This window comes from Trifolium pratense, linkage group LG6 (genome assembly GCF_020283565.1).
Source record: "Trifolium pratense cultivar HEN17-A07 linkage group LG6, ARS_RC_1.1, whole genome shotgun sequence".
Lineage (NCBI taxonomy): Eukaryota > Viridiplantae > Streptophyta > Magnoliopsida > Fabales > Fabaceae > Trifolium > Trifolium pratense.
This window is the reverse complement of record NC_060064.1, coordinates 28,712,112-28,734,427: the sequence shown is the minus strand read 5'-3', so window position 1 is coordinate 28,734,427 and position 22,316 is coordinate 28,712,112. Positions and strand designations below refer to the sequence as shown.

The 22,316-nt window shown below is 34.7% G+C and overlaps 3 protein-coding genes across 6 annotated transcripts; 1 reads left to right on the top strand and 2 right to left on the bottom strand.

Moving 5' to 3' along the window:
• Positions 1-1,139: 1,139 nt before the first annotated feature.
• On the top strand, positions 1,140-12,698 carry LOC123892624 (DNA repair protein UVH3). 4 transcript variants are annotated; one of them, XM_045942468.1, is made up of 19 exons: positions 1,140-1,295; positions 1,385-1,635; positions 3,183-3,334; positions 3,413-3,502; positions 3,645-3,747; positions 3,855-3,932; positions 4,213-4,394; positions 4,474-4,609; positions 5,016-5,093; positions 5,175-5,228; positions 5,865-6,049; positions 6,213-7,920; positions 8,844-9,038; positions 9,126-9,211; positions 9,425-9,635; positions 9,735-9,871; positions 10,483-10,567; positions 10,749-11,315; positions 11,806-12,698. In XM_045942468.1, the coding sequence occupies exons 1-19, from the start codon at positions 1,208-1,210 to the stop codon at positions 12,400-12,402; spliced, it is 4,983 nt and encodes a 1,660-aa protein (XP_045798424.1). In that variant the 5' UTR covers positions 1,140-1,207; the 3' UTR covers positions 12,403-12,698. The 4 variants fall into 4 exon arrangements, with proteins under 4 accessions (XP_045798424.1, XP_045798425.1, XP_045798426.1 ...); XM_045942469.1 differs by having other exon boundaries at positions 1,163-1,295; positions 1,385-1,641; positions 3,189-3,334; XM_045942471.1 differs by lacking the exons at positions 1,140-1,295; positions 1,385-1,635 and having other exon boundaries at positions 3,194-3,334; positions 3,421-3,502.
• A 1,116-nt stretch (positions 12,699-13,814) lies between these two features.
• LOC123889184 (2-methylene-furan-3-one reductase-like) lies at positions 13,815-17,097 on the bottom strand. Its single transcript, XM_045938406.1, has 4 exons — positions 16,702-17,097; positions 15,418-15,741; positions 14,516-14,675; positions 13,815-14,367 (listed from the first exon to the last, which is right to left on the bottom strand). The coding sequence occupies exons 1-4, from the start codon at positions 16,906-16,908 to the stop codon at positions 14,102-14,104; spliced, it is 957 nt and encodes a 318-aa protein (XP_045794362.1). The 5' UTR covers positions 16,909-17,097; the 3' UTR covers positions 13,815-14,101.
• A 1,250-nt stretch (positions 17,098-18,347) lies between these two features.
• Positions 18,348-20,900, bottom strand: LOC123889185 (CASP-like protein 4A1). The gene is made up of 3 exons (XM_045938407.1): positions 20,166-20,900; positions 19,483-19,618; positions 18,348-18,680 (listed from the first exon to the last, which is right to left on the bottom strand). The coding sequence occupies exons 1-3, from the start codon at positions 20,732-20,734 to the stop codon at positions 18,492-18,494; spliced, it is 894 nt and encodes a 297-aa protein (XP_045794363.1). The 5' UTR covers positions 20,735-20,900; the 3' UTR covers positions 18,348-18,491.
• Between the last annotated feature and the right edge of the window lie 1,416 nt (positions 20,901-22,316).

Genomic DNA, 22,316 nt, shown 5'->3' with positions numbered 1-22,316 from the left:
GGAGAGAAGAGTTCCGATTCTAATGCAGTGGATGATATTCATCCGTTTTAGGCATATCTTAAGACTCAATTTCAACTTTATTTTTTAGTCCAATTTTTTTAAAATTACTATTTCGTCAATTTTTTTTTTACTAATTTCGTAATGACTTAAGGCTTAAATGCAGTTTTATCCATTTATTTTGATTGAATCGGAATTTTACCCCATTATTTTTAAATTCGGAATTTTAACCGTCCTATTTTGTAATTCTTTGAATTTTGCCTCTCCTATAATATTTGACTCATAAAAACACCTATGATAAACACGTATTCTATATTTAATCTCATTCAAGAAGTTTAAAGCATATTTACCATACAAGTAGTCGGAAGTTACATCATAAATCACATTGAATACTTAATCTCAACATAAGTTTTTATGATTTAACCAAATAGAAACAGTAATTTCACTTGTTAAGTGAACTGAAAATTAAAAAGTATATGATTTTGCCACTTGCAAACTCTACTGATAACACTATTGGCTTATTTGTTATAGATTTTTTTTTTAAAATAGATTCTTGTAGTGTTGCATAATTTTGTGTAAAAAAAATTTACAAAGAAACTTTTTATAAAAGCTTCAAATAAAATTTTGGTTTGAATAGTTATTTTTAAATTGTGATTTTAGGTATTTAATCATTTTATTGAAACTTTTTTTGGATATCAAAATTTCGAAAAATCACTTAATTTTAAAGCTATTTCAAATAGATTTTTATAATAATCATTTCAAATACATTTTTTTGAAAAAATTGTGATTTTGACTATGTTTTGATTTTCAATAATGTCTGTTTATTATTTAAAAACTGTGTTTCAATGTAGAAAAACAAATATAAAAAAACTTGTAATATTTTAGAAAATTTATTTTCAAAAATACAAAAAAAAAATCTATTTTTTTAAAGCTGAAACAAACAAGCTCTATGTTAAGCGTCACTAGAGTCCCACATCAGTTGCATATAATAAAATACGAGTTAAATATTATAGGAGAAAAATTCAAAGAATTATAAAACAAAAGAGTTAAAATTTTGAATTTTAAAATAGAGGGGTAAAATTACAATTCAATCAAAATATGGTGGTAAAACTTCATAATAATGAGTTAAAATGGAAAACATTAACGAACCATCATGGTACTTAAAAGTACGCCTGTCCGTGTTCACATCATATCGTAACTAACAACAAAAATGGGAGTTCACGGTCTCTGGGAACTACTCTCCCCCGTCGGTCGTCGAGTCTCCGTCGAAACCCTCGCCGGAAAAACACTCGCCATCGGTACGTTCTAAAACCCTAATTTCCTTCATCACTAATAATTCAAATACTCTCTTCTCAAATTCTCAATCCTCTACCTTCTTTTTTTTCAGACGCGAGCATTTGGATGGTACAGTTTATCAAAGCGATGCGTGATGAAAAAGGTGAAATGGTTCGCAACGCTCATTTGCTTGGATTCTTCCGTCGCATTTGTAAGCTATTGTTTCTAAGGACTAAGCCTGTTTTCGTTTTTGACGGTGGAACCCCTGCTTTGAAGCGGCGTACTGTGATTACTCGCCGGAGACAGCGCGAAAATGCTCAGGCTAAAGTTCGCAAGACTGCCGAAAAATTGCTTCTTAATCAAGTAAAGTTTATTTTTTTGTTGTTGTTTTGCTATCAATCATGAATGAAACGGTTATTATCTGTTAAGCATAGACATTGACACCGAATAGTTATAGGTAGACAATAATAGTAACTGTTTAGTGTAAAGAGTTTTTACACTGTCGATCAAGTTAGATCGCTGGAAAAAGAAATTAGTTACTCCTTCCAGTCCTTATTATAAGAAAAAGTTTGCATTTTTAGATTCACTGAATGATTGATGTATCCGGAACCTAAAAAATAAACTTTCACTTGTAATAATAATAAGACTAGAGTGAGTACAATGCACCAATGGTGTTATAGGCATTCAATCAGATTATACTATAGTGCACTTTTATAGGTTAGTTCTTAAAACATCTTACACAAATATATCTACGTGACATGATTTGATTGGATGCCTGTGTAAAAATACTTTATACTGTCGGTGTATACAAATTAAATTTTTAGAAAAGTTGGAAATGTTGGACTTCTAATCATAAATACTGTTGAAGTCACACATGATTGGTTGTGATGTGCTGACATTGTAAAATCTTTTATACTGACATTGAATGAAAATTAGTCTTTTTAAGAAAATGTAAGTGATTGAATTGAATACAACCACATGGGTTAGTGTTGTATATTGACTCATGTTGAACACCAGACACATATTCAATCCGAAATACTGACACATGTCCAATTCAAAGTGTAGGTGCTACATAGTTACATTTTTTCTCTGTTAGTTACAATGGGCACACGTTTGGTTTCAGAAAAAGTTTTCTATTTTCTTGATGTATATTTACTTTTAATAAATTGTTTTTAAGTTTTGTATCAAACAAACAGAGACATCTTCACCGTTTTCTGTTGCAGTTATCATGTAATTAAAAGTAAATTTAGAAAATGGAAACTTGAAAAGTTTTCTTGAATCAGGCAGTCCATTAACTTCTATGGCTTGGCAGGCTTTCGACTTATATTTAGGTTTCAATATAAGGAAAAGTTATTGGCTTATTTCACATTTGCTTGGTAAATCAGAAATTTGGTGGAAATTTTGAAGTTGAGTGCAATTTGTTTACACTTTCGCATACAAATTCGGGTATTTGTGTTGTACTGAAGTGATTGAAAAGCGATATTTAGATTTTACACTGTACTAACTGTAATAATGAGTGAAAATATAAAGCTTTTCGAGGACTATTTCACTCCATCCAATTTGCTACCTCGTCAACTCAAACACGCACGACCTAGATGAATATCTTTGTTCCTTTATAACATGTTCACTTGCGCATTGTATTTATAGTGATTTGGGTGTGTTGATTCTGTGATTTTAGAGGGACACTTATTCTCAATTTTATAGTAGTTGCAAATGAAAATCATGGAATTTACATTAAACCTTAGTGCATGACCGCAAAATATATTGTATGTGATTTGATGGGTCACCGGTATCTGTGGAAGATGGATTCGGCACCATTTATGCTAATGGAAGATGGTGCGTTCAATCCATGTTATTGGCTATGTATTCTGCTATCTTTACTTTTTTGTTTATTTAATTTCTTTTGACAGGTAAAGGCATTGAGGTTAAAGGAACTGGCTGATGATATTAAGAACCAGAGACTGACCCAGAAGAGTGGCACAAAGTCTCAGAAAAAATCTAATAAGACGGACTTTGTTGGTAGTGATTTAGGAAGAAGTCACACGAAAGAGCTAGAACAAATGTAATCTGCATATGCTGTTCTAAATGTTAGAGTTTTTCTTCTATCAGAATTTTATTCAAGTTTTGAATACTGATTTAGGTCTGCAGCTATACCTGTGGCTAAGGAGGACAAAAATCTATCGCAGACTATAACATCGACAAGTTGCAATCAAGAGGAGCTTGATGAAATGTAATACATCTATATTCATCCCAAATGAAGGATACATATAGCCACGTCTCATATTTAAGTTCCCTGAGTTATTTATTTCCAAATATATTTAATCTTGACCATGGTCAGTAACTTCCTATAATGTTTGGATGAGTTAATTTAGGCTGGCAGCATCTATAGCTGCAGAGGAAAATGGAATCCGGTCAAGAGAAGCAGTGGCATCTAATGTAATCGATTCTTCAGATGCAGGCGAAGAGATGATACTGGTAGATTTTCAAAAAGATGGAATCATTTCTCTCTGTTGACGTCCCTGAATCTCTTATTGAATCTTTTTCACCTCTTGTTTCAATATTTTATTTTATTTTCCTTTCAGCCATCAGACAATGCAGAAGTTGATTTAGCTGTTTTAGCTGCTTTGCCACACTCAATGCAACGTGATATTCTTGCGCAGGTCTGATTTTAGATGATCTTACCTTTTCCCTTTATCATTTTCCATATTCTTTTTATTACAATTTTAGCTTGTTACCCTCTTAACTAACATATTAAATGACAAAGGATCAGATAAATTATTTTCAAGAATATGCACCATATAATTTATTCCCTCAGTGTTTATATAATATTTGCTTGAAAACATCATTGTCAGTTGACTAACGTACATCTTATCAGGCATATGTTATATCATCTTTCATTTGGTTTAAATTATAATGTTATAGTTTATTGTTTGATAATAGCTTAAAGGGAAGAAAGCAGAAGGACTAAAGAAGGAAGTTGACAACCAGATAAGACATGAGGTCAGTGATTGTGGCAAGGGTAAAAGCACTATTTTCCATGAAACTGACATGGTTGGGTGTAGCTCAAGATGTGACGTCAATGTGACATCAAGTAGTGACAATCAAAGCAGAATTGATGAAATGTAAGCTGCATAAAAGTCATAATTTTGAAATTGTAGGGTCTTTTCCTGTTTATCAGGGTTGTTTTGATGATCCCATCAGGTTAGCCGCATGTATTAATATGGAAGAAAATGCAAAGTTAGTAAAAAATGTATCAAGTTCAAGTACTCTTGGGGATTCCACCAATAAGGAAAAGGATAGTAACTATGATGAAGATGAAGATGAAGAGATGATACTGGTCAGTTATATTTCTAGACATTTCTCTCTCAGTTATTTAACTCTGGTTTGTGCTGAATGTTGTTCAGTGATCATTTTCCATTTTGGTAATCTTAACATAGAAAAGCACAATGGTTTCAAACTTCACTTTTATATTAAGCCACACTTGCTTGCAATGTTGTAAAATAGAAGTTGTGGTGAAATGGCATGACAGATTTTGTGCTAGCCGCTCTAGGAAATTTGTGCAGGGCACACTCCATGGTCCATGGCGGCACCACCATAGGTTACATTCCCATGTTTATATGGCAGAAATTTGGCCATCCGCCATTGACAGCATTGCTTTCTCTACTCCAAACTTGAGTTTATTCATGTAGCATCTAGTCTTAAAGAACAAGAATAGCGTGTTTATTTCACTTATTTTTTTGCAGCCAGCTATGCACAGTGAAGTTGATCCAGCTGTTCTGGCCTCTCTGCCTCCATCAATGCAACTGGACCTACTTGTTCAGGTAATTGAGTTCGTAAAGTATTTTCTAGTCAAGAACCTTTTCATTTATTCAGATGCTAGTTATTGACTAATTATTCTGCAGATGAGAGAGCGATTGATGGCAGAGAACAGACAAAAGTATCAGAAAGTCAAGAAGGTTGGTATTAAGAATTCATATGCTATTAAGAATTCATATGCATTTGAAATGTGAAACATGTGATTGGAAAATATCATGAAAATTAAACTCCAAAATATTGTAAGAAATAAGTTTCACCAAAATTATTCTAGTAGACAAACTTAGAGGATGTCACACTGCTACAATAGCTCCGCATTCTTGGCAAATCACATAATAGTGGTATAGGTGTGGTTGGGGTGCCAATTGCGACGCTGTTTGCAGGTGCAGTGCTTTGTAATACAAATGGAACCTTTGATTCTTCTGAGGATGTCCTACTGAAACTTTTAATGCAAGTGGAATGGTCTGATTCATAGCTATATTAGGGTTTCGTAGATGCTTTGTAATGGTTTCCCTCTAGCTGTTTTGTATCTCTCTAAGTGTGCAATATGTTCCTCATGAAGTTTTAATAGTCATTACTACAGCTTTTAAGTTGTCTACCAAATTGACTGATAGTGTTGATGTTTTGCTTACTCCATTTACTATGTTCTCTAACTGTTAAAACTTTTTTATTTGTTTTTGCTAAGAAAATTAGTTTTCCTTGATTCTATTTAGTGCTTAGACGGTGTACATTTATGTGAAATTAGGAATAATGCACTTCATCCAATTGGCTACTTTCAGGATCCTTCAAAGTTCTCTGAGCTACAAATACAAGCTTACCTTAAAACTGTTGCTTTCCGTCGCGAGATAAACGAAGTGCAGAAAGCTGCTGTCGGAGGAGGAATAGGTGGTGTACAGACTTCACGGATTGCATCTGAAGCCAACCGAGAGTATATTTTCTCGTCATCCTTCTCCGGTGACAAACAGTGAGTAATGTTATTTTCAATGATTCGGGATTTTGGTTAATAAAATGCCATTCCCAATAACTATTGGCCTTAACATGGCTGGGGGATTTTCAAGTGCATATCGTGCCTTGTATATTTTCAATGTTGATAACTTCTTTTATCCTTGCATTCATAAATATTTCAGAGAACTTACTTCCACCAGATCAGAGAGAAATGTCGAAGATACACAGCAAATAGAACAAAGAACACATCCTTCACAAAATTTTGTAAATAACATAGCAGCAGGAAATGTTTCTAATACTTCAGCTGGATTGGTTTGCAATGAATCAAACGAGCCTGTTGATGAAAGTATTCAGACATTTCTAGATGAGAGGGGTCGATTTCGATTGAGTAGATCAAGAGCTATGGGGATGCGTATGACCCGCGATATACAAAGGAATTTGGATTTGATGAAGGAGATTGAGCATGACAGAACATGTGTGAACGAGGTTGATAACATTGAAAAAGTGCTGAATACTGAAAATAGTCCATTAGAATGTTCTGGGAATCAGGTTAGTGATAAAGCACAAGAGGTGAATTTTGACTTAGTTGGAGAGAATGTGCAAAATGAGAAATTAATGCTTGGCAAGGATACTTCTATAGAGATATCCTTTGAATATGATTGCAAGAATGAATTTGCAAATGGTGGAGATGATATATTTTCCACTTTAGTAGGAGGAATATCTATGGATCACTCTCATGCTGATGATACTGTGGTGAAAGTGCAACCTTCTGGTTCTGATTCAGATTGTGATTGGGAAGAAGGAACTGTTCAGGGTGAGAATACCATTTTTCCTGGATATAATAAAGTGGAATTGAAGTCTTCTGTTGCAGGTGGTGATGATGATGATAATAATAATAATGAAAGTGAAGAAGAATGGGAAGAAGGGGATTGTAATGCTACTAAAAGCACCTTACTGAGTCCAGCTGAGTCGGAAAAGTTGGTATCAAAAGGGCAACTGGAAGAGGAGTCTGATTTGCAGGAGGCAATTAGGAGAAGTCTTGAGAGTACACAGGATGGGAACCATAAATCCGTGTCATCTTTAGACAAGCATTCGAGTGCTTATGAGAATAAGCTGGATCCTAATTTAGAACATGGTGATAACGTTGGTTTTGGCCCAAACCCAGTGGATTTAAATGATAATAAGGAAGGTTCCAATTTTCCTAGGGAAGGCCATACCAAACAAAATGAATTACATGAAACTGTAGGAAACAAAAAGGAAAATCATGTGACTAAAAATAACCCGGAAACTTTCCATTTCCATGGAAGTCCGTCAAAGTCATTTGTGACAATTAATTCCAATAACACAGATACATTGATTAACGAACCTAGCAAACTGGCCGGACACGATATTACTGAAAATTCAATTTCAGCTGCAACTGTCATGGTGATGGGTGAAATTCCTAATCCTATTGTTGCAGAGGAGTTATTGGATAATCATAATGATGGTAAAGCATCTTTCGGTAGTAACAATTTGTCCAAGGTTGGTGTGACTGAAGGAAAGAAAAATAAATATATTAATGAATCTGAACCATTGAGTAATTCTACCGACAATACCAATACTGCTATTCTTTCTGTGGAGTCATCCTTAAAAGGAGCTAAAAAAGGCCTTGATATGGAGCTAAAATTGCCTTCAGTTAACAATGATGGAAATTTGTCTATGGAAAGGAGTAGTAACCTCTCCCAAGACTCAATGAACGCCCCAGGAGATTTTCCTGTACAATGGGATGAGGTTCGATTGAATGAAGAAATGAAAATTCTTGATCGGGAATATATCAGCCTAGAAAATGAGCAGAGGAAGTTTGAGCGTAATGCAGAATCCGTTCATGGTGAATTATTCACTGAATGTCAGGTGAGAAACTGAAGGTCTATACATCATCTAATCATGAATAACTATCACTTTTTTCAGGAAAACTGATGCTGTCTTTCATGCTTTTTCTGCCAGTTTAGTTTTCCGCTGCGATCACAAACACATGTTAAACTCTTGAACAAGTAATTTTGATTTAAGATACATGCATAATATGAGTCTGAAAACAAAGTGTAGTTCGTATTTCGCATTCTTGAAGCGCTGATTTACACATGATTTTGTTCCTGAACAGTGAAGCAAATAATCAGCCTTGACAAACTAGGATGGATCTCTTGTCTTTCAGAGAACAATATGTTTAGAAATGTTACTGAGATACATTAAACTAGAATTTCAAAACAGCTGTATAATATGAAGTGTTTTACCCAAAATTTGTTCTGGCAAAGAAATAATATTTTTTCTGGGCAGATATGCCAAAACAGTCGGAGTAAACCTAATTGGAGTGCTCATATCAGTATTAGAGATAAGCTTCAGAGCTATCTGGTTTATACCGTTAGAATAAGTGCTGCAATATTGGGCCTGTTATCAGAGGAAGCCCACAGCCCAATAAAGGTTCCTTAGCCTATTGCAGTAAGTTAGCTTTTCAGTTGTAAACTAGCTTTGACTTCGGTCTAAGTAAAAATACTGTAAAGCTTGCACTCATCATGATGTGTGTCTGTATCTTAAACTATTGCAAAAAATCATAAACTTTTAGTGCTTACTTTTTACATGCTATACAGGCTCCAGCTGACCGAGTAATCTAGACTTGGATAAGAACATGGTTAATTGGCTGTGGCATCATCCTAATAGGCTAATAGTTTACATTTTATTGTTAAGGCTTTTGAAACATTTATTGTTCCAAGTATACCTCTTGATCAGAGATTTTGTACTCCTTGTAGTATGTTAATCACTCATGTTTTGAAACCCTGTAGGAACTACTTCAAATGTTTGGCTTGCCATATATTATTGCTCCTATGGAAGCTGAGGCACAGTGTGCTTACTTGGAACTCTCAAAACAGGTTGATGGTGTTGTGACTGATGACTCTGATGTCCTTTTATTTGGGGCACGCAGTGTTTACAAGAATATATTTGATGACCGCAAATACGTAGAGGCATACTTATTGGAGGTCAGTATCTGCTAAAGCTGGTTGCCCATGAATAAATTTCTGTTAAATTTTTTTTCTCTCGTTCTTGAGCTTTTATCAATGGTTCAGGACATTGAAAAGGAGCTTGGATTGACCAGGGAAAAATTAATTCGCATGGCACTACTTCTTGGGAGTGACTATACTGAAGGTGTAAGGTGTGGCAAATATTTACCTTATTGTTCTGGTGCACAAGTGTGGCTAGTGATGCATGCCTTTCTGCATATTCCATTTTTTCTTTTATTCATCCGACTAGTAATTAGATATTTTCTATATGTCCTTTCCCTGCATTTGTAGCAGGATATCAGTTATATGCTTATATATAGGCTCCACACTAACATGACTAGATCGTTTCGTGAATGGTAATGTAGCGGGATTGGCATTGTTAATGCTATTGAGGTTATAAATGCATTCCCGGAGGAAGATGGCTTCCTGAAATTCCGGCAGTGGGTAGAGTCACCAGATGCCACCATCCTTGGAAAGTTGGATGCAAAAAATGTATCTAAGAAAGGGTCAAAACTTGAAGAAAAGGAGTCTCCTGATTCCATCGACAAAGGAAAGCAAATTTTCATGGATAAGCATGTAATTAATTTCAAGCTTTATGTGCTTTTCATTAATATATTGACGGATAATTTTAAACTTTATTGTGCTTCGATTTGACATATTTTGTTTTCTAAATAGAGAAAAGTTAGCAAGAATTGGCATATTCCTTCTTCTTTTCCAAGTGAAACAGTTATATCTGCTTACTTATCTCCACAAGTTGACAAGTCAACTGAGCCTTTCACATGGGGAAAGCCAGATCAGCTTGTTCTTCGCAAGTGAGTTTATATATATTTTTTTTTCTTCTTATACTTAGTTTCCTTAGAAGTCACTCCCATGGATGAATGACATTGATTCAAAACACAAATACTGGCAAGAGGGGCCCTGAACATGATTAGAAACAATTGCTGAAGCACTGGAGCACATGGTTCTTCCAAAAACAACCACATCCATGTGAAAATCACTAAAAGGACACTGTAAACTTGAGACCCAAACACCCGAAAAGGCCAAAATAGAAAGAGGGGATGCTGAGTTGCTGACGAACACACTGGAAGAAGTGGCGTCAAAAGCACAGCTCTTGCACCATAAGAAAACAGCGCTAGAGCTAGATCTAACTATCACAGCTGTGTGACTAACCAATGTTACTGAAATGAATAATGACAGTTGAGCCTAAGAAGAGATGGAGTACAACTACAGACAAGTGTAGATTGATAGAGAAATATAATCTCTCACACCCCCACAAGCCCATGATGGGCGCGGTGATGAAAGCAGTTCAGTCACTTTGAGTTTGTCCCGAAATACTACCTTTGGAATGTTCTTATATTCTACCTTGTTTTGAATATGTATTTGTTTTAATATTTTATGATACTGAGTTGCTTCCTGCATACAGAATGTGCTGGGAGAAATTTGGGTGGTCTAGCCAGAAAGCAGATGAATTGCTATTACCTGTTTTAAAGCAATACAACAAACGTGAGGTCAGAGACTTTGCTTTATTGCTCTGCTCCCTTTTTTACTGATTATGTTTTTTTTCGGTTGTATTGGTGGACAAAATTAATTTGATCGTTCTATATAGGCAAGTATTCTTGTTGGTTATCTACTATCTTGTTGATATTCCTACTTATTATTGATATCCTGATATTGAATCTTATAATGTAGACTCAATTGCGGTTGGAGGCCTTTTACAGTTTCAATGAAAGATTTGCAAAAATTCGTAGCAAGAGAGTGAAGAAAGCAGTAAAAGGAATTACTGGTAAGCAGCCTTCAGATTTAATTGATGATTCTGCAGAGAACATGTCCAAGGGTATGAATGATGGTAGAGGAAGTTCTGTTGACCCTGAGGATGACAAATTGGAGACTTCGAAGGGAACGGAGGAAAGTTTTGCAGGTAGGAAGAAATCAAAAACAAAAGAGTCGACAAAAAGGAAAAATGACAGGGATACGGTTGCTAAAAAACATACAAAGAAAAAGAAAATCAATGATGCTTCTTCTTCTGCACCTGCTGCATCCGAGGTTGAGAATTTACAGCCATGTAAGGGATTGACTCGGAATAAAAGTGGCAGTGGGCGTGGAAGAGGTAAAGGTGTAGGAGTAAAAAGAGGCAGGGAGAAGAGAACTCGTTTTCAATCATCTGAAACTGAAACATCATCTGGCAGTAGTGATATTGAAATTCATGAGTCAAGAGTGCAAGTTGATGCGTCAACAGTTCCAGAGGTTGTGCGAAGGGTAAGATTCATCCTGATTAGAGTTTTTTTACTTGAAAATATGAAATATGATGTTCCTTCAAGTTTTTTTTACTTTCTCTGGTGAGAACCTTATATTATTCTTAGTAGTAAACAAAAAAGATATAGTTTGGTGCTTCTCAATCCTATCAACTTCATGAAATGTCTGTTATCTTTATCTATGTTTAAATGAAAATCAATTAGCTTTTTTCCATTGGGCCTGCCTTTGATATTTGTTCTGCTTCATAATTATTTTTGGTGTAATCTGTTGTTTTTGCCCCCATAAATTTTGCTTACGTCTATGAAACCGAGTCAACATATTTTAAATTCCGTAAAACAATTGAAATTAGAAGCTTTCTTTACTGCATATATTTATGGGCTATTTAGACTAAATCTCCAAAACCTGCAACTATTCATTCAATGATAACAGTGAAAAGGTTTCTATAAATAACTTGTAATTAAAAGGTCCTACTTACCTGTTGTTTAATTTCCAGTCAAAGCGATCTCGGAAACCTGCCAACTATTCTTTCGAGGACCTTGAAGTTGAGGATGCAGTTGATTCATCTGAAAAGGTAGTAAAAGAAAAACCATCTTGCATGGATGATGCACATGTAGATGGTTTCAGCAGAGGGAATGAAAGTGGTACGATAGAAATTCCTCTGAAGGATAACTTGCCCACAGACTATCTGGAGCCAGAAACAGATGCTGGTGCAGCAACACCAATGACTCACCCTTCAGATGACTATCTTGGAATGGGAGGAGGATTCTGTGTAGACGACAGTGAGATGGATAACAACCATGATGCAATTGATGACATGAACACGGCTACTGCAAACTCTCCACCCTGTTCTGAATTTTTAGGTGAAACTGACCGTGATAAAAGTAGTCCTGATATATTTTCCAGTGCTGAAAAGGTTACAAGTGAGATACAAGATGGAGGGACATCTAAAATATTCAACAAAGTGCCAAATGACCAGGTTCTAAATGCTGATATAGGGGTCTTGATACCAGAGAATGCTCATCACAATAGTGAGAGCTCCAAGGTAGCTTTTAGCGCTATGCCGTTTTTGAGGAAAAAAAGGAAGAAATGAAACATTCCTAACTCTGAATGTCTCAATTCATCCATCACTGTACATTGTTATATAATTATTTTATCTTCTTCCTTTTGATCATGTAAAGAGATGATGGCTGTACTGACATGGTGGTTTTTCCAATTGGGATGTTCTGACTTCTGACCATGTGTTTCCTGTAGGTTGTATAATTATTTTACCATCCAACCCCTTTAATTTTTGTTTGGTTGGTTGTTTGAAAGTGAAAATTGATGTGCCCCAAGTTAGACTCTGTACATAGGATGATTCACTCGAGTGAAAAAATATTCAAATTTGTACGTGTGTTCTCTAGATACTTTAGTATCTTTATTATCCACAACACTACTTGACACAAAATCCATTGGATTCCTAACATTCATATCGACATTTCATATGAATATATTGAGATATGATCAAAATTGAGCCCCCATGTGCGACGCGATAAGTTCAAATTTGCGATGTGAGTCTGAGATCAACCATTCTGTTCGTGCTCACATATGCAATGTGGAACACTTCCATATACAAAGTGACACAAACCATTCCATTATTTAAAGATTTTTATGCAAATTGAGTCATTTTCCTCGAAACCCCTTTGCACAAAATGGAAAGGCAAATTCTAGCCTCCATGAACCACTCTTTCAAACATCCAAATCATCTCCACTCAATTCCAAACACTTTATGGCATAAGGAAGTTAATTTCCACCATAGAAATTCTTCATTTGTGGGAGTTCGTCAAATGGATAAATTCTATTCATCTACAAATTCATGATTCTTCCTTTAGATTGTGATCTCTCTTTAGTTTTTTATACTATTCATTTGATTCTTAGAGTTTTACTGATTAATCTTCAAAAATTAGTTTTAACAACCGAAGAAACTAATCTTTGATTGGTTTCTACTGATTGAATAAGTCTCTCTAATCACTTCAATCCTCTTCCTCCTTTATTTTGTTCTATTTCTAGTGTCTAATCCCTTTTTGTATTCAATTGGTCCTTTAAGTCATCAAATGTATACACCGTTAATGATATTCAAACTCATTCATGTTTATGAGAAAAATAGGATTTTTGGAAATCTTTGTAAAAATAGTAATAGAGATCTGGAACAAAAAAGTTTGATTTATCAAAACATACCACAAACCCTTAATCAAAATATGTTATTTTTTCCCTTAAAAAACACCCTCAAACCAGCAAAGAAAATTGGCAAATAAAAAAAAATAATATTGGAAATGGAAACAGTTTTTGATAGAATGTGTGATACGAATATGCGATGAATATATCTATCATATCTGAATAATAAAAAAAGTGTTACAAAACGGTTCATATAGTATTATTAAACAATTTAAAGGACCGCACAATGTATTTCGCCTACAAACCAATAAAAAAAGTGTTACCATATATTATTATTCCATTAACCAAAACTACAGAAAAGACAAATGCAGCATACTTTCATTTTTCAACCCCAAACCAAATACAAATCCAAAGGAAGACTGAACCATCTTCAAGTCCTTGCAACAATTTAATTATAAAGGACAAACTATGGTACATTTTTCAATAGCACACTGAGAAGAGATGATTAATCTACTATGTATGCACCCACACTCAAAGTAAAGATCATACAAAAATACTTAGTCACAAACGCAAACACAAACATACATTAAATTGTGAAGATTGTATTGGTTTGTCGTGTCATGTAACTATGTTGAACTTCATGGTATGGGATGAATAACTACTTTTCCAGTAACTCTACCAGTTTCCAGATAGGAAAATGCTTCAACAGATTGAGAAAATGGAAATGGGCTCTTGGGGTCAAGCACTGGCTTCACCTTTCCACTCTCCAAGTAAGGATTTAGTTTCTCTAAGATAGCACCATTAGAAGCGAGTATGAAAAATATTGATGGTGGAAATCCTGGTGGTACAATTGTCACAACTTTGCCGCCTTCTTTCAGAGCCTTGAATGCCTTCTCAGTTTCGCCTGTTTATTTTAAAGAAAACAAACCGGTTTTAGTATTTTATAACAGCGTAATTTGTTACCTACCGTACCTTCTAAAACTTTCTCAAAACATAATGTGTGCGTGCGTGCACGCGCGCAAGGAGAGAGAGTAGTTCAATTCAAATCTTACCTACTGTGTCATATACCACATCAAACTTTTCAGGCAGGTCTTCAAAGTTCTCCTTTGTGTAATCGATAGGTAAATCAGCTCCTAACTTGCTCAACAGTTCTAGTTTCTTGGTGCTAGATGTAGCTGCTACCTTGGAAGCGCCAAAGACATGCTTGGCAAGCTAAGAACGTCCAAAAAGGCATTATTTATAAACATACTGTAATAGAATTAGAGCAAAAAATGAATGACCATTTGGAAGACTTTTTTTGAGAGTACATGATTCTTTTATGTATCTGTATATGTTGGTAAAGATTTTCTGATATTGAATCTACTACACTAGAAGACAAGTATCCCTGCGGTTACAATCAAGGTTTTAAATAAAGGTTTGCGGCTATGATCCGGGTGGTGACACCAGGGATTTCAATGTCTCTGTGACCATAATGCGACTGTGATTGATTGAGATCGCATTTGGCCGCGATTCTCCACAATATCAAGGATTACAATGCGACCATTACTCAACCACAATCAGGAAACAAGCATCAGTTACAATGCGACCATTACAAAACCGCGATTCTACACTAGAAGACATGCATCACTGCTGTTACAATCAGGGTTTTAAATACAGGTTTGCAACTACGATCTGGACCTCGACATCAAGGTTTTAGATGTCTCCATGACTACAACGCGACTGCGATTGAGGCAACATTGATTTCATTTTCCCCAATTCTCCACAATATTAAGGATTGCAATGTGACTACGGCTTTTACCACAACCACAATCATGAAAAACAAGCAGTCATGAGGTGTTAGCTGTTATGATATAATTGTTCGAATTTAAACTATGTTGAAGTGTTGAGATGAGACAATTAATTCCTACAATCGCTACAAAACAAACACATTTAGGTAGAAGCAATAAATCAATACCTGAATGATATGGGTTCCAACTCCACCAGCACCACCAAGCACAAGTATGGATTTACCAGCAGAGAAGCCAGCTAGTTCAAGGCCTACATAAGCAGTCTCAATTGTTAAAGGAAGACTACCAGCTTCGGCAAAACTGAGATTTTTCGGCTTGTGAGCCAACACTGTCTCTTCTGCAGCAGTATACTCTGCCAGTGAACCAATCACCTTTGGATGTTCCAAAGCATTGGGATTGATATCACCATAAACTTCATCGCCAACCTTAAATTTCTTCACTTCACTCCCTACCTTAACCACAACTCCAGCTACATCATACCCTGGAGCAGTCTAGATCAGACCACACAACACAAACAGATTAGCTGTTGATTATAAAATTTTTTACACATGAATCAAATATCGTCGTAATCGTAATGCCACTTTTCTCTGTTACTTCCTAAAATATCTCTACAAATATCCACATGGTGACATGCGACAGGATGCATATATGCATATACTGTTGAGAATCGTGTAGAGCCCAACAAAGAGAAAAATAAATTGAGAGAAAAGTATTGATTATTTGGAATTTGATGTACTGATAAAATACTATTACAATGAGTGTAGAATACTCTTTATATATCTCACTGTTTTAAAAACAGAACCCGACATCAAACTCCGACACCTCTCTAGTCTCTAGGTCTTGGTTCAACTGTTTTAAACTGCTCAAAATGGAACAAAATTGCAGTTAAACCGCTCAAATAATCGAATCTTAAACAGTTTTGGTTCACGGTCAAATTCAATTTTTAAAACATTGATATAGTAATCTTAACTAAACTAACTAATTTAATTTTTTGTCTACCTAAACTAACTAATTTTAACTATATCAAACATGTACAAAACATTGTTATAGTGATCTTAACTAAACTAACTAATTTAATTTTGTCTACCTAAACTAACTATTTTTAACTATATCTAACATGTACAAAAAGTTGACATAATATGCATAAACGGTAAATCCTTTTTTTTTTTTGTGTGTGTGTTAACTCTCTGGTTTCGGTGGAAGGAACTCTGAAAATCTATAGTTCGGCTGAAATTAAGTAAAGTCTGACTAAGAATTATTCCATCTAAAAATCGAACTCAATTCTCTCGACTCAAAGTTAAATCTCAATAACAACACTTGGTTACAAGTTAAATCCATTTATAATTATATAAATTAAAAATAAGTTAATTTAAGATCAGGAGGATATTAAGGTAATAATAATAGTCAAAAAAAAGAAGTTAATATGTACTAAATGATAGAAAATGCATTACTGGTAAAGGAGAGTCAGAGGCTTTGAAACCGCCTGCCATTCTCTTATAATCAATGGGATTAAGGGAAGCAGCAGCGACTTTGATAAGCACTTGATCATCTTTCACATCAGGTAAGGCCACGTTTGGATCAAATTTTAGAACATCAACGGAGTTGCCATATTCTGAGTAAGTCCAAGCTTTTATGGTACTGCTTATTTCAGTTGCCATCACTTTTGAATTGGAATTGGAAATAGAAATGAAGAGTGAGTGAGATGCGAATTATCTATAAAAAGGTAGTTTGAGGAGAACAAAATTAATAGCTTATGGACCACGCACTTAACGTGATTGGATAAACGTGTATATAAAATAACTACTTTTGGGAGATGTCGGTAATCACAACTGATTTAAGTACATCTGTGAGTAAATGCAAATAAAATGACAAAAGAGAATAAAAGGAAAGAAATAAAAAAATAAAAAATAAAAAATTATAGGTGCATTAGAGTCAACTATGCATATGGACCAAAAAAACATCTACATGCATTTGATACTTCAATTATGTGGTAACTAGCTTTTTTTTGACACTATCATTTATACGAACTATACCAATCATTCATTTCATATTTCAATTATCACATTAAAATTTATAAGAAAGAAGAATATGTGTAAACGTTCTCGAGAATCATAGTTCGAACTCTACTAAAATAATTTTTAGATAAATTTTAATTATCTACCAACTGAACTTCAATTTACTAAGACTCCATTCTCCTGAAAACACGAGGGCAAGAAAAAAAAGGATTAAGTGAATACCTTAAAGTTAAATATACCGATAAACTAGCTACAACTTCCGTCATTATAACAATTTTTCATTGCAGGTTAAAAATTGAAAGATCAGTATTAAAAACGCGATGTTTGATGTCATGACTCATTGGTCTGCATCTGTTGAATGGGCATGGTTCATCCTCGTCCACTGAAATCTAACTTCCGGTAAAACTTTTTGCTGATTTCGAGCAATGTAGATAGATTTGAGATGTGAGATAAGGAAGGTTTCACAGCCTTTATAGTATAACTAGTACATGAATTTCAGAATGTGGCAAGGAAACCGCAACTCTTTTGTTGGAATGTTCAGCAGGAAGCTACCTCTACAAAACTTGATCATTGATCACCACACCAATTGGACTCATTTTTATATTTCTATGTAGGGATTGAGATTTTCTCCCATGACAATTACACTTAAGGTAGGCTAGTGTGAATCTGTAATGTTCAAAACCAATGAGCGGCTGAGATCTCACTGCATGAGATTTATTCCTGTCTGTGTAGTGGTAAAGATCGACGCAACATACAATATGCTAAATACAGAGAAACATGCATCATGCCTTTGCACTTCATATGTTGTGTCCATGTATAGGTATGTTGTTGTGAAACTTATGTGGTGGAATTAGTATATTATAATGAACCAAGATAACATTACTATATTTGATTTCCTTAACTGGTGCCCTGAGGACCCTAGTTAGCATTTTTCATAATTAAATTATCTTTTTCTCGAGTCTTCAGACGGGAATTTTTTACCAGTATAGAGTCTACCACATTAAGGAAAATTTTCAGAATGATACTATTATCTTACTGAATACAAAAGGTATAAGACATGGTAATGCTAGCTCAAATACAAGTTGTAAACAATCCCATCAGTATCTTTATAATATAGTGAGCTTTTACCTTTATGTACAAAGTATTCTTTCTGAAAACATTGGATACATTCCAATCCAGAATAATCACATGAGAGTTTGCATACTCCAAATTAGTATTCACATCAATTATTTGAACCTACAAAGGATTGAACCTGAGACCAAAGAGGCCAAGGCAAATGCCGCAAAAGCAATGAAGGACAAAACTACGGATGCATTCGCCATGAACGGGAACTTGTCGTGGCCCCAGTTGGACTCCCAATCATAGGTTCTGGTAGCAGCTGATGAGGATGCTGACATTAGAAGGTATGTCAAGATCTGCAATTGAAAACAAGCAGTCCAAAAGCAGTTTAGTAGTAGTTAGAAAATGTAAGCATTCATGATGACATTCATCAAATCATGTAGCAGTTTATATAAAGTTCTAAAAGAGTTATGAAACTGTGGTGTTCGGTAACCTTTGAAACCTTTGGCATAATTATAGATGTTTAAAAAGTGGACTCACCAGTGGCGACCCTGATCCAAGTTAGACCAAGTTTGACTCAACTAATAAGTGGATTAAATTAACAAATTTGACTCGGCTAATCTGAGTAAAGTATAAAGTGAGAAAATCGATGGTTGTTATTTTAACAAACTCGTGATTTGATATGATACACATTCAAATCTATCTTTGAACTATTAACTCAGACCACGATAAGTACCACCTTAAAAAGTAGACGGCCACCCAAAAACAAAACTTGGTTTTGGAAAAGAGTGTGCAACTTGGAAAGTGGAAACAACTTTTAGAAAGCAGGAATTCAGACTCAACAGGGGGAAAAACAGCAATTAAAAAGCACATCAAAAAAGGTATATGCACAAACCACAAAAGTTGGTCTCTGATGCTTGAATTTCGAATTTTGATCGTTTGGAACTTGAAGCGTTAACTTCATTTTAGAACAAATATTACTTACAAGCATACCTTTGACTAAAAAAATTCATTTTGTATTTGTAATCAATCATAGATGCTATAATTTCTCATTTTTCACCAATCATAATCATCACAACAGGTCCCTATACTAGTATACTACTTTACTGTATTATTGAAAACGAGTAACACAGATATGCAAGGAGAGGTCTTAGTTACCTGATCCAACGCAAAAGTGAAGTAACCTCTTAGCGTGTGCTCCACTATGTGCTTTTTGGTCATCAAGTACTTCACTAGATCACATATCTGCAGCGCCGAATATACAAACCCAATCACATTCACTGATAAGCTATACCTGCAATGCAAAATAACAAATCAAAATCAAGTTTCGCTACCATAGAACCAAACACACACACACTCGGTCATCTAAATAAAGTAACATCATTCTCTTACTTAGTCCTTAAACAAAATATACAAAAATACTAACAAATAGTCCTTAAATCATATGAAATCTTTCAAATTGGTCCTATGATGTTCAATATATCGACAAGAAGTATCTCCATAGCACCAACGCTTCTGATTGAAGGTGTGTTCGATGTTCGACACATTTCAGTGTCTGACTCAACACCAACACATATTACATTCAATAAATTCATTTTCTCAAATTATTACAGGTCAATGTGTTGGTGTCCAGGTGTCCGTGTTTCATAGGTATTAGGCACTAAAGTAACATATTTCATATAGTTTAAAGACTAACACGATGAATTTCATATAACTTAATTAAGTCTCTTATGGTTTAGGACTAACAATAAAATTTCAGGAGCCAAGAATATATGAAAATTCGCATCTAATTAAATAAAAATAAATTATGAAAAATAGAAATTCTTGAATGAATAACTAACCTGAATTCCTTGTACAAATAGAAAGAGTCAATAGCCCAACCTTTTTTCCTATCAGCAGCCAAAACAGCAAAAGAAACCAAACAGAAAACAAAACCACCAATTCTAAGACCCAATAAAACCTTATTCAAACTAGCAACTTCTTCAGACCTCAACAAACTGGACACATCTGGTCTTACTCTCCGTTTATCACCACCTCCGGCAGCCGCTCGTTCTCCTTCTGGTTCTCTTTCAACGTCTTTGACTCCAACAAAACCCTCTTCTGCTCCAGGATCTACCTTAGTTATAACTGCTGGCTCAACCTGGAATCGGTGAGCTGTGACTAACGGAGGGAGAGAACGATGATCGTCGGAGATTGAGGAGTCGGAGGGGGAATGGAGTGGTGGTGAAGGGGGATTGCTTTCCGGAGGAGAAGGAGAAAGAGAAACGGTTTTGTTGGGATTTTGGTTAGTTGTTTGATTTGTGTTGTTTTGTTCTTGTTGTTGTTGTTGTTGTTGTTGTTGTTCATCTTCTATATGCTGGTGGTCTGAATTAGTGTGTGATTCTGATTCAGTTGGTTTTTGTTGTTTCATGATATCCCTAAGCTAAGGAAGCTTTTTGAGTGTGAGAGATTAGTGGGGTTTTTCACTCACCTAGTGGAATTTCCTTTGTCTTTGTGTTGTGTGTGTAAGACTAAACACTCGCTTTGGTTTTGAAAGTGACGCGTCATATCAATGTTGAAAGAAGAACAAGCAGTAAACGACAAAATTGAGTTGTCTCTTTAGAACGAAATATAGATAGATCAATGAAGCTCCTTCTTCACAACTAAAGCTGTCAAATGGAGCAGTCAAATGGGTTGGGTTGGCCCGACCCAGTCTGACCCGGCCCGATGGGTCAGACTATATATATGGGTAACCCTGATCCAGTCCGGTTATTATTAGCCTGTAAATTTATGAGTCCGGCCCAGCCCATATGAGCAATGTGATCTAATGGGCCGGCCCAATCCATTTCATTTATTTGATTTTTTGACTTTGATATATTAGTTCTTTATAATTATCAATTTTATTGAGATATAATTGTATGCAAGTGTAAATAATTTTTACACCAGTACTAAATATCAATTAAACTCAAGTTTGATTCTTATAAAAGAAATTAAATCAAATTAATAAATTACAAACTTAATTTTTTAAAAAGTTTTAGGTAAATATTACACTTTTTATTATGATTACACATTTAACTATATTTTTATAATAACTTTTTAATTAAATGATAATTTTTTATGTTTTTAAATGATATTAATTTTACAAAAATGACAAAATTTTTCAATAATGGACCAGCCCGAAGTCCAATGGGCTAGCCCGGCCCAACCCAATTTTTATTTGGGCTACATGGGCTTGGGCCAAAAAGGTTCGGTTTCATTTGGACTAGGTTTTTCACAACCATAGGGTAATATAAAAAATGGTATGCTAAACCGTGCTTCGGGGCACTTGTTAAGCATACTAAAAAAGAAAAATAAAAGATAAAGTTAATGCTCAAAAGATGATTTTTTTTATGTTTTTAATGTGTTAAATACACAAGTTTCGAGACAAAACTTCCATATTAGTATGCTTAACTAGTGCTCTGAGGCACTATTTAAGATTTTCCATAAAAAAAATTGTAAGTTTGTTAAAAAAAAAAAATTGTAAGTGAAGTGAGAAACGTGGCCTTTAGTTTTTAACATGTTAATCATTTTACTCTTTAAATCAATTTTTTTAAGCATAATATGAATTGCATGTAAGAAATGATTTAAAGGAAAAAAATTCAAAAAAAAACATAAATAGATAACTCGATATTTAATTACAAAGTTTAGTCAATTGTGTTTACAAACACACAAGGTGGGTTCTCCCAATCACATTTTCTCGGTATGCATAAATTAGAAATCAAACTCTTAACCACATGTTTAAGATGATCAAAATCCTTACGTTTTGGTTAACATGTCACTTGTATTATCACAATTCACAAATTTCAAGTAATATACTAGATGTAAATATCTTTCTAATCTTGTGAAACCCTATACATGAATATATTTGGAAGAAATAATACTCTAACTTTCACAATTCAACTTAACTCAATTTTGCTCAATTCTCAAATTCCTATATTAGTCACATAAGTAATAAAGTTGATTTGGTGATGGGA

Excerpts from the sequence above, each read along its gene's own strand:
- LOC123889184 (XM_045938406.1), bottom strand. The coding sequence starts at position 16,908 with ATGGCAACTGAAATAAGCAGTACCATAAAAGCTTGGACTTACTCAGAA. Across the intron at positions 15,742-16,701 it reads CCTCTGACTCTCCTTTACCA|ACTGCTCCAGGGTATGATGT; the intron begins GTAATGCATTTT and ends GGTCTGATCTAG. Across the intron at positions 14,676-15,417 it reads TTGGAACCCATATCATTCAG|CTTGCCAAGCATGTCTTTGG; the intron begins GTATTGATTTAT and ends GGACGTTCTTAG.
- LOC123892624 (XM_045942468.1), top strand. The coding sequence starts at position 1,208 with ATGGGAGTTCACGGTCTCTGGGAACTACTCTCCCCCGTCGGTCGTCGA. Across the intron at positions 1,296-1,384 it reads CGGAAAAACACTCGCCATCG|ACGCGAGCATTTGGATGGTA; the intron begins GTACGTTCTAAA and ends CTTTTTTTTCAG. Across the intron at positions 4,395-4,473 it reads CAAAGCAGAATTGATGAAAT|GTTAGCCGCATGTATTAATA; the intron begins GTAAGCTGCATA and ends TGATCCCATCAG.
- LOC123889185 (XM_045938407.1), bottom strand. The coding sequence starts at position 20,734 with ATGAAACAACAAAAACCAACTGAATCAGAATCACACACTAATTCAGAC. Across the intron at positions 19,619-20,165 it reads TATTTGTACAAGGAATTCAG|GTATAGCTTATCAGTGAATG; the intron begins GTTAGTTATTCA and ends TTTGCATTGCAG. Across the intron at positions 18,681-19,482 it reads TCACTTTTGCGTTGGATCAG|ATCTTGACATACCTTCTAAT; the intron begins GTAACTAAGACC and ends TTTCAATTGCAG.